General features: G+C 36.6%; 1 protein-coding gene across 16 annotated transcripts in view; it reads right to left on the bottom strand.

Annotated features, from left to right (window-relative positions):
• Positions 1–12,171, bottom strand: part of CLASP1 (cytoplasmic linker associated protein 1) — a 285,245-nt gene that overhangs the window by 71,725 nt on the left and 201,349 nt on the right. For 9 of the 16 annotated variants that reach the window (XM_074399831.1, XM_074399832.1, XM_074399833.1 and 6 more), the window contains 2 exons: positions 10,718–10,885; positions 3,992–4,099 (listed from right to left, as the gene is read on the bottom strand). In XM_074399831.1, the coding sequence (XP_074255932.1) occupies positions 3,992–4,099; positions 10,718–10,885 (276 nt within the window). The remainder of the gene's footprint in view (positions 1–3,991; positions 4,100–10,717; positions 10,886–12,171) is intronic. The other 7 variants (XM_039479906.2, XM_074399842.1, XM_074399840.1 and 4 more) reach the window with 1 other exon arrangement.

The raw sequence follows: 12,171 nt of genomic DNA, 5'->3' as shown, positions 1-12,171 counted from the left end.
GCATATGCAACCATGCACCAAAAACAAGCATAGAAGTTCATAATGTTACTTCAACAGAAATCAAATGAAATCACAGGAAGGGAGTTCAACAATTGGAATTCTATTTTCCCTAGTCAAAATGTTTGTTGTTCTGTTGCATGAATAGCCTAATTATTATTATTATTACTTTGAGACAGTCTCACTCTGTTGCCCAGGCTGAAGTGCAATGGCGCCATCAAGGCTCACTGCAGCCTTGATCTCCCAGCTCAGGCAGATCTGCCCTCCTCAGCCTCCCAAGTAGCAGGGACTACAGAGATGTGCTACCACACCCGGCTTTTTTTTTTTGCTTTTTTTTTTTTTTTTTTTGTAAAGATGAGGTCTCCCTATGTTGCACCAGCTGGTCTCGAACTCCTGGGCTCAAGCAATGTGCTCAAGCCTCCCAAAGTGCTGGGATTACAGGTGTGAGCCACCACGCCTGGCCATATCCTAATTATTAGTACTTGTGTAATTGTTGGAAATTTAGTTGTATTAAGTTTAATATTTTCCTTGGAGAGGCAGTTACAGTACACTGGTTATGAGCACCAGCTCAGTAATGCAAATGTAAACCCTAGTTGGATCACAACTAGTCATAGGACCGACATTGGGCAAAGTACTAAATCTATCTGTGTCTCAATATCTTATCTATAAAATGGTGCTAATAATGGTTAATGGTACCTACCTCTTGGGAGTTACTGAGAGGTATAAAGCTCTTAAACAATGGTTAGTAGTGGTGGTGGTGCTGGTAACAGTTAAGAGCAGCCTACAATTTACAATTTGACATTAGAGTACCATTTTATTAACAAGTATTTGTAATGAGCATATTAATTCATCAACCTGAGGAAATAAATGCTAAATTTTGTTTTCATGTGGAAAGAAAACAACTTTTAGAAATAATTAAGAAATAAAGACTTGGTTCAAAACATTAACTTATTGACCACAGTTCCATGTAACATACGGCTTTTCAACAAAAGACAATATGCTTCCAGTCATTACTCTGAAAAATTCACAGTATTATACCACAGAAAATTCATAGGTTTAACAAAGTAATGCTGAGCAGTGCTACATTTCATCCATACTACTAGACTATCCTGTACATGTTAACATTCTCACATTCAGTCATAAAATATCAATACCTCAAATTCTTCAATATGATTTGTAAGGTCCAAGTTACTTTATAAAATGTACATCTCTATGGTACATGCGGTATTAAATAGCAAAGATTACCAGGTTAATAAGGACACATTTTTACCAGCTTGCAAAAAAAAGGAAAATATCTCCTTCTCAAGATTCACAAAAATTAAAAATAAATTGGCAATGAATATTACAAAATTATCACTTTCCCTAAATAAGTTGGTGAAATATCTAGTGTTGAGACTGAAGCAAAAAAAAAAAAAAAAAAAGACTGAAGCAAACTATACATTTTTATATAAGCACATCACTGTCTTGATAGTTTAGTCTGAAATAGTTTTTAAGCAGTACCTGATATATAGGTTCCTTATAAAGTGGTCCTTTGGTTCATTTTCAACAGAATATGCTAAAAGAAATCTGCCCTGCAATGAGTCCTTTGTCACATTCCCAAGTTATCACCCAACACTGGAATCCCAGATAGACCCTCTTATGTGAAAGCTTAATTTATAGCAGTCCTAGAGCCCTTGATTTCCCTTAATCAACAATTATCACCATAACCATATAGATTCATATCATCAAAATGGCCCAAAACAAAAATGCAAACTCAAAAATATATATTCATTAGAATATTTAAGTACTTTCATTCTTCTTTTGTTGTTGTTAAAGAAAGCTGGCTATATAAGTGGATTCAAAGAAGCCCTAACATACAATCTCACTAATATCCAAAAGGGGTGGGAAGAGATTATTAAAATGGATGAGCTAAAGAAGGAACCTTCAGAGAATGTGTAGTAAGCTCCCCTGAGGGCAACAATCTTTTGGGTTCTTTTGAGTTCCCAGGTCCTAACCCCAAGCCTGGAAATAAATGACTCAGAAACCTCTTCTAACCACCACCCAGAAGCCTCAGTACAAGCATCTAACACATTTTCAAGGAACAAATGAAAGACACTGAATTATCAGAACTACTTCCAAATGAGGCAGGTTTGAGGTCAAACCTGAATCCAAACCCTGGCTCCACCATTTAGCTGTGTGATCTTGAGAAAGTAGCTCATTCTCCCTAAGTCTCTGATGCTAATACCTGTCCCAGAGGATGAACAGGGACCACAGGCATTATGCCTGCTGACTGTTCCACATGGTGTGGGTACACACGAGCAATGTGGTTGTTCTTGCTGAACCTAAGTTTTAGGGTCAGGTTTAACCCAAGGTAAGCGAAAGGCATGATACAAAAATTTAGCTCAAAGCCCTTAACTATTGCCCTGACCACAACAGAAGACATGAGCTGATGCTAGTTTTTGAGGACCCACACCTTCTGCCTTGGTAGTGGCAATTACGCATTTCAACATTCTGGGTTGTCACCAAGACAGCTGGGCAGATCTGTTTAACCAAACAATGTACAAAACAGACAAGATTCACTCAACCGCTCAAAGTTCAATTAGGATCTCAAGAATTCAGCACACCTTGCCTGGTCTACATGCCAGATTCCAAAGGATGCTTCTACATACAGTATCAAAAATAACAGTAAATATTTGAAAGGAAAACACTGAATTGCTTCTAAGAGACAAAATAAGCAATAAAAAATTGAACTATTTACTCATACAATAGGTTGTTCAGAAGGTCAAATAGTGAGCAAGGATGCAAAGATATACAGCCTTAATTTAAAAGGAAAAATCACCAGTTCATTCAGAAAAAAAAAAAAAAATCATCATTGCCACCTCTGCTTACAGAATTCTGCTGTAATGCTTCAGACTGCTGTGGAATAGGTGACAGGCAATAGGTACGCTGCCCCACTCGAGGGCTCATGCTAACAAGGTGGAACACTCACAACAGGCATTGCCTCACTCAGTTACGGGGATGGCCTAGTACTAACTGGTTTGGCATCTGGTTGCCTGTTCTTTTTTCAGAACCTCATAAAGGACAATGGGTCATAAAGAAATATGTCTAGATTTTGATTACCGATACTGATTAGGGAAAAAAGATCAGAAGAAGTGAATGACATTAGAAGGAGATAGGTAGAGGCAAATACTAAGACCTTATGATTTTGATTTAACATCCCTCTTTTGTAGTGACATGTATCGTTTTCAAAAGACCAGTTATATAATTAGGTAGTTAAAATTAGCAGACTGCTGGAGTCCACAGATCCACATAATTTCAGGTCTAGGTCTAATTACAATAAAATGGTTTCTATGTGTATGCTTATTAAGAGAAAAATGGACAGCTGTACAGCACTTAATGCAGGGGCAAAAAATAATTATTGAAGAATATAAAATATTCCTTTGCACAAAAGTATGTGTTGACAGATGTCTTTGGTGCATTAACAGTTTATACTAACTAAAAAGCGTTTATTATGTGTCCATTTTAGAGAAGGCAGGACTATTAACACTAAAAAGAAAACTCATTTACTTTTCTAAACATTACCACAACTGCCCTTTGATTCCTTCTTTGAATTCAATTACATATAGACTGATCTGTAGTAAAATTAAAGATAAATTGTAACAATTCAATGACTAAGGATAAACTTTGGATTAACTTTCCTTTTAAGCAGCAACTAACTTAGGCTGAGTTTTGCCATAGGTGAGAAATTGCCACACAGATGGGCTTGTCATCAATGACAACAGCACAGAGTGAAGTGGTGTTTTTTTCCTCTAATTTATAAAAATTTGAAGTTGCCAAAATTCAAGCATGCAGAGGGGGACAACAGAGGGTAACTAAGGAAGAGGGAAGAAAGAAGGAAGGATCACAAGGACAGTGGAGGAGGAAAAGCAGTTCATTCCACCTAGCAGTGTCTCGGACAAGCATTTGGAGCAGGGCAAGGAACTCTGCTCCTCAGCCAGCGCCTCCATGTACTCACCAAGCGGAGGGAAGCCCCGAGCAGGGCTTGTATCTCGGCTGCTCTCACGGCTGGTATCGCGGCTGCACCCCTGACTCATGCTGGGTCGAGGGATACGGCTGCTCCGTGCTAGTGTGCAGCATGAAGGGTTTCAGAGAAGGTGAACAAGTTTAATGAAGACAGAAAAACTCACAAAATGTCAGTCACATTGGTTAATGTAATTATGACATTGTTCACGCTGGGGAGTTCTGATGACTGAGCCACCTATCCACGCTGAGGTCTCGCTGACTGACGTGCCAACAGGGGAGGGTTTAGGTAAAACGTGATTATGCTCAATGCCTCAGAAAGCTGTGAATTTTAGTATGAAGGTGAAATTACACCTAAATGTAAGAAGTGAAAAGAAATCTTTCTAAAGAACAAACTGGCATCAGAAATACAAGATCAAAAGCCTTTTAGAAACGATCAGTTTTTATGAGTTTAGCAAACTTCGCAACAAGATGACAAAAAAACAAAGCTGTATTCACTTGTTCTTTAGAAAGGTAATTTAATTTGGATTAACGAACAGAACAACTATACTGGTCACTGAAGTCCATGAACTTACCTAATGAAAAGGAAGAGGGCTCACTGCTCCCAGGCTGGCCTTCTTCACCAAGAGAAGCCATAAAGGTTGGCATAACCAGAGAGTCTACCCACTCCAAGTAAGCGTGTAGATGCTTCAAACATACCCAATTCTCCAAACCAGCAGATATAAAAAGTGGGGACAGTTATCCTTTCCTTTACTGATCCCAACGTTTTATCCCCGCTTTTTCAATGAGAATCCAGGAAGATTTGCCTCTGGTCTCTACCAAGCACCGCCACTGATCCGGTCTACACTGGGGCTACAGCAAATAGATCAATACTCTCAGTATTTGGGTGAAACATCCCTCTACTGACCTGGGAACAGCAAATAACTTTCTGATCATCTGGATAAAGTTAACCATTCTCATGTTAGAAAACACTGAGACTATAAGACAGAATTGCATGAATATCCCAGGGTCTCATAACTTGGCTGTGAAGCTCAGAAAAGACCAGGATATCCTGTTTCTCCATTTAATTTGAGAAAATGGAAATACCTTACTGGCAAAATACTCCAAAACAACCTTGTATATTGAATATATGCAGGTGGAATACCTAATATAATAGCTGATAGGGACAACATACGTTTCCATCTTGAGAGGATCTACAACTTCTGGACTGGAAAAAAACGTCGAGATTTTGGAAACAATCAACTTGATTCACTGATATAAAAACAAGTATGTTTCTATACTGCAACGTGCATAGTCTATTATTTCAGAGCAAAGAGTATATAGCCAAACTATAAGAATGTCTTATAAATCAGAATCATAACACTTCCTGAAGAAAAAAGTATACGAAAGGGAAAACTAAAGCCAACTTTCCACTGGGCTCAACTGCTCTGTGCTGGAGTGGAAGTAGACTCTGAAGGCATTCAAGTGATATGTAAATGCTTAGTACTGCTCGGGCCAGAAAAAAAAAAAAAAAGGTCAGGCACAGGAATGTAATCTCAACAATCTAGATATAAAGGGCTTTCCTGGGGCTTCACCAGAAAGTCTTAAACTCTCCTTAATTTTGCCAGAGTGACATGAAAGCACTGAATTTTCATTCAAAGTAGTAGTGACTTCTGAATAAGCGATTCTTTTTGACCTTCTAAACAGCTCCTACAATGATGACAAGAGGGGGAGATGCCAAATTAAATCCTTAAAAAACCAGGGAGTATATACTGGCCCTACCAATATGACAAAGTTTCCTAGAATGTACACAGCAATACCACGCATCCTACTCATCTTTAGAGAACCAATGCCAAATCTGAGTCAAAAAATAACCTTTCCAGTTCCATGCTCTCACTGGTCCAGCCACTAGGCTTCTCTGGGTCTCAAGCATCCCATTAGGAAAATGAGGAAAAAGAACGTGTCCCCTCATTTTAAATGAGAAGGGTACTATGAGATAATGCACATACATAAGTACTTCCAAGTCTCCTGATGAAGAGTACACGTGAAAATTTTGTCTTATTCCACTGTCAGCTCCAAAACAAACAATAAAAAAGCAATAAAAAGTCTTGACAGTTGTTTAAACAAGTGCATGCTTAGCTGAGCATTTTCTAAATAGTTCTTGCCTGATTACTTCTGAAATTTTCCCAGCCTAACCCCTTCCTTAAATTCATATACATGCTAGAATAATGGGAAAGAAATGCTCTCTTTTTGGTCTGAGTCTGCTTTGTGAAGACAATAAAAAGCATTAACAGCAGTAAACAGATACGATCTGAAATAACAGCATACATATATTTCTTAATAAGGTTTACCCCCCTGGTATTTCACCCAGAGAGAGTTCATTCACCCATTTGAGCTGATTTTCTCCTTTAACATATGGTTAGTAGTAGTATAAAGAATAATAATTCTTTCTGTTTATGATTTTGTGAAAATATGAGCATAATTACCCTAAACCTCAAGAGCCTTGGCATCATTTACTCATTAAAATAAATCTAGTGGTGACATCAACAGTTTAAATAATTTAAAACACAAGAGAAATACAAACTCACTTATAATACTACTTCGAAAGACTAATCTAAAAGAAGGATTTAAAATAAGTATATTTTTATATTTATTTCTTTATTTATTGAGAGGGAGTCTTGTTCTGTCCCCTGGCTAGAGTGCAGTGGCATGATCTTGGCTCACTGCAACCTCTGCCTCCAGGGTTCAAGCAATTCTCCTATCTCAGCCTCCCCAGTAGCTGGGATTACAGGCACACACAGCCACACCTAGCTAACTTTTGTAGTTTAGTAGAGACAAGGTTTCACTGTTTCTAGGTTGCCCAGGTTGGTCTCAAACTTCTGAGCTCAGGCAATCCACCTGCCTTGGCCTCCCAAAGTGCTAGCACTACAGGCATGAGCCACTGCACCTGACCTATTTTTTATTTTTGAGAGGAAGTCTCCTGCTGACCAGGCTGGAATTTGGTGGTGCAATCTCAGCTCACTGCAACCTCCGCCTTCTGGGTTCAAGTGATTCTCCTGCCTCAGCCTCCTGAGTAACTGGGATTACAGGCACGCAACACCACACCCAGCTAATTTTTGTATTTTCAGTAGAGACGGGGTTTCACCGTGTTGGTTGGGCTGGTCTCGAACTCCTGACCTCAACAGATCCACCTGCTGTGGCCTCCCAAAGTGCTGGCATTACAGGCATGAGCCACCATGCCCGGCCTAAAATCAGTATATAAATGATTTTTATAAATGAATTAATTAGGTGATCAAATCTAAAAAAACCTACCAAAATAACTTGTAAGTGCCAAACTAAATGTTGTATGTGAAAATATGTTACAGAGGGAAGGCATAAGAGAGACAGACAAGGAGAACATACTTGTACTATGAACTTCCTAAAAAAGCAGTAGTCCTAGGTAGCTCTGGGGTCTTCTGCTTACATGAAATGCTGGGAAGCCATAAAAAAACCCATTTGATTGGTTTTCATTTCTTGATAGCCACTCTACCCTACTTCCTTGTTTTAATGGTAATCTTGACTTTTACCTTTTAAGGAAGGGTCTAACCAGGACTCATAAAAGCAGAACATAAGAGAATTAATAAAAACAACCGGAACTTAAAGACATGAGATGTCTCTCTGTCTAGACATTCTCATGTCTTGGTCTTAGACAGTAGTCTAATTTCACAGTTGAAATGAACTATTATTAATGTTTAATTATTTCAAAGTATTTTAACCAGAAAACCTTAAGAACATTTTAAATATACATCCATAGAATGAAAGTTACAAAAATGTCAAATGTCTTTTCACAGCCTTTCCAAAGATGAGTGGCAGAAGGAAACAAGGGCAAACTTCCAAAATAGAATCACTATAGATACTGGTGATTTATATGACTTTACTGTATCTATAAAGTATTATCTTTAAGACACACAAAAATAAAACCATTTACAAATATATTTTCCTATTCAGATAGCTTATGGGGGAACAAATCGCCAAGAAAAAAGAGAATAGCAAGGATATATTTTGCTTCTTGAATATTCAACCAGGAATTACAGGCTGTTTTGTGTAAGAAAACTTAAAATGCCAAAGAACCCTGGCATCAGTTTTAAAACAAATGAAAAAAGAAATTAATTCTCAGTGCAAATTCCAAACCTAGTTCAGCCATCACTAAAACTGTTGAATTAGTTGGTTTGGGAATTATAGAAAATATTACTACAAGACATTCCCTTTTTTTTTCAACAATGAGTTGAAAAAATGAATTTTTTTTTCAACAGTGAGTCAAATGTTAAGACATATAGGCATATATCCAGTATATACTAAATGATAATAGTAATACACAATCTATTACTGAATAATGCTATTATGTCTGCCACCCTATTAAATGGAATGTCCAAGGAGTACTATAGGGAAAAAAATGAAAATATATTTTATTCATATATATATATATATATTTTTTTTTTAATTGTACTTTAGGTTCTGGGGTATATGTGCCAATCATGCAGGGTTGTTGCATAGGTACATACATGGCGAAGTGGTTTGCTGCCTCCATCACCCCATCATCTATATCTGGCATTTCTTTTTCTTTTCTTTCCCTTTTTTTTTTTTTTTTTTTTTTTTTGAGATGGAGTCTTGCCCTGTTGCCCAGTCTGGAGTGCAATTGCATGATCTTGGCTCACTGCAACCTCCACCTCCAGAGTTCAAGTGATTCTCCTGCCTCAGCTTCCTGAGTAGCTGGGATTACAGGCGCGCAACACCATGCCTGGCTATATTAATATTTATTTCTTTTTGTGAATATATTCTCACAATGTGTAGAAATTTAAATAAAATATCTTCTTTAATCTGAACCATATGTATGACCTCAAAGCTCTACACATAACTGATCTCTTTAATTAGCATCAGGGAAATAAATTTCTTTAAATAATGTTCAAATAAGGGAATCGGCTTTTCTTTAGTTCCTACTGATGTTCCATAATACCCGTTTTAAAAATGTATAAAGTGTTGTCTTTTCAACTACACACAACACAAACTTCTTAGTTAAAACCATGGAGCACATTAGAATTATGTTAGATAAATGAAGTTGGGTTATTTCCCGATTTCAAGAAGAAGATTAAAATGGCATCTTTAATAACATAAAAAGAAAATCTTAAAACAGAAAATAATCTTTAAATGTATAAAACTAACATGAATTGAAGACAGACATCCTATAAAACAATTAATTATGAAAAAAGACAGCTGAAACCTAATACCTACATTTGAAATCAAATGCATTTTCCAAACACAAATCAGCCATAATATTCAGAGATTCCAGCTGTAATCTTTTCTATAGTTATATCCACATCAACACCCGAATGACTTGTCAGCTCAGAGACCACACTATGCGATGCCAATAAAAAGTTCGCATCATAGAGAATTAATAAAACCACCAAATACTTTCTGCTTGCTTTGGAAATAGGAGTTCAAATCAAATCTTACCCATTCTTAAATATCTGCTCCTGCCTTTTGGTAGCTAAGGTGGCCTTCAGAGACTCTCATGAACTGGACTCTACCAGTCTCTCTGCCCTCAATTCCCACTCAAATGACTCTGACTTCCTGTACAGTAGCTAAATAAATTACTTGTGGCTGCCTTTTGCCTGACTGCTTCTGCAGATGCTTCTCTCCCCTCTCCCCACCAGGACCAATTCCACCTTGTACTTCATGAAAACAGAACCTATTCTGGGCAGCATCCCCTAGCAGGAAATCTGGGGTGGCCAAGGGTCTAAGACACTCCTTTCTTTATGGTGCCAAAGCACCCTGTCATAGTATTTGTCATACTGTCTTACATTTCCACCTCTCCTCAATAGAGTCAAGCTCTTTGAAGTCAGAATCTAAATCTATCTCATGTATCTTCTAATTCTCATGTCTAACAAAGTGCCTCGTATATCACTGTAAACACTGTTGATGAGATAAATGAATAAATGAGAAAGATAAGCCAACACAATTTAAGAATATAGTAATCTGATTTTACATTAATACATTTTACCCTTAGAAAGTACATAAGTCATAAAGAATATGAATTTAGATTTTTTGCATTATATCACAAAGATTTCTAAATTTTATATTAAACAGGCAGTATATGAATTAGATGTTAATGGATTAAAAGACAATTAAGCTGCTGAGAGTTAAGTCACATGATCCTACACACTATAACAAAAAAAACTAAATAATGCAAAAATAAATATATATTGATTTTAATCAATTCCTAGCTTTCATGCTTAAACAAATCTATGTCAAAAGTAACTATACATGTTTTTGAACCATAAGTTTCACCAGTTGGATTAGAGAAGATCAGAATTAAAACAAATTTAGACCCTAAATGTTGTTTTTGAAAATTCATATAGATTAATGTCTACTTAGTGCTAATCAGTAAAAGGAAAATGAAAAGCAACACTGCTTCTAAATGTGAGGGAAACACCCTCTATTTCCCCAATTCCAATGCTTTATACAATGACTGCAAAACACAAAAGCCTACAATGACATAATTCCTTCCCATAAATTTGAATGGTTAAGTTCCACACATTTTTCTAACTGAACACTCAATATGCCATAATCTGTATACCCAGGCAAAGTGACATCCTCAGTTCAAAAAAACAGATCTCTATTTCCTACATTAGACACAGTCATTAGGTTATAATAAAAACTATGACCAAGCTGAGAATGGTATTCCAAGACCTTTGAGAATCCTTACCTAATCCTATTCGGTTTGGACTTGTTTCCCGGCTACATCCCTGGCTCCTGGGAATCTTGCTTCGCTTTTCTGAAGATGGTGTCACAGGTGGGCCTCGGGAGGAGCCCCCAGCAAGTCCACCATAACTACTTCCCAACAATTTTCCCGGAGAACTTGACCGGCTGCCGGCTAAAAGTGAAGCAAAATAACAATGAATAAAAGATGTAAATGTAGGAATGAATTATAAAACCTTTAAAAGCCAGTTTTTACACATAAATTTGGATAAAATACATAATTTTCTATAAAAATAAATCTTTATTTGGTGGTGGTAGCAATTTTTTTTAAATGTAGGAACATAAAGACCATTGATAAAAGAATATACTTGGAAGAAATACTGGTAGAATTCTACAAAAAATAACTACAAGATTTCTGATTCAAAACAGCAGGCTAAGTACCAACAACAGCCTCCTTGTTCCACATTAAATATCTACAAATACCACAAGGTGTTTATTCTTGTTGTGTTTTTTTTTTTTAATTCTATAAGAGCTGATTATGTTAAAAATTTTAAATGTCATTGCTAGAAGAGCAGAAGTAGAACTATAACAATTTTCTTAAGCATTAGAGAAAATGGATCCAAGAAAAATCTATTAATCTGACAAATGATAGAAAAGGGGGTAGGAGGATACAATAACTAGAAATCTGGTAAATAAAATCACAAAATAAGATAGTAGGACGTTCAAGTATATTAATCATAATAAATGTGGCTGGATTAAATTCATTGATTTAAAAGAGATTAAAACAAGCCTGGACTGCTGGCTCATGTCTATAGTCCGAGCACTTTGGGAGGCCAAGGTGGAAGGATCACTTGAGCCCAGGTGGTTGAGACCAGTGTGGGCAACAAGAGGGAGACTCCATTTCTCCAAAAATTTTAAAAATTTGGCAGGCATGTTGGCATATGCCTGTAGTCCCAGCTACTACAGATGTGGGAGGATCACTTGAGCCCAGGAGGTCAAGGCTGAAGCAAGCCGTGATCACACCACTACACTCTAGACTGGGCAATATAGAGCAAGACCCTATCTCTTAAAAAAAAAAAAAAAAGAAAGAAAGAACGAAAGAAAGAAAGAAAAAGAAAATGTAAAGTAAAAGAAAATGAAATTCAGCTGTCTGATATTTGTTAGAGTCAAACAATACACCACAAACAAAAACAAATCAAATAAAACACAGCATTTAAAAAGGACAAAGAAGGATATTTAATATTTATGAAAGAATAATTGTCCATGAAGATATAATAATCACAAACTTTTATGCTCCAAACAACATAGTTTTGAAATATAAAACTTCCTCCATTAAAGCCTTAAAAAATTAAAAAATAAAAAGAAATATAAAACTAAAAAATGATAAAAGTCTAGGGAAAAATGGAAAAAGACATACTTACCAAAAGACCTCATGGAAAGACTAATAATTACTGAAAAAGT

This window comes from Saimiri boliviensis, chromosome 5 (genome assembly GCF_048565385.1).
Source record: "Saimiri boliviensis isolate mSaiBol1 chromosome 5, mSaiBol1.pri, whole genome shotgun sequence".
In the NCBI taxonomy this organism is placed as follows: domain Eukaryota; kingdom Metazoa; phylum Chordata; class Mammalia; order Primates; family Cebidae; genus Saimiri; species Saimiri boliviensis.
Note: the sequence above shows the minus strand (reverse complement) of the source record. Positions and strands in the feature narration are given on the sequence as shown.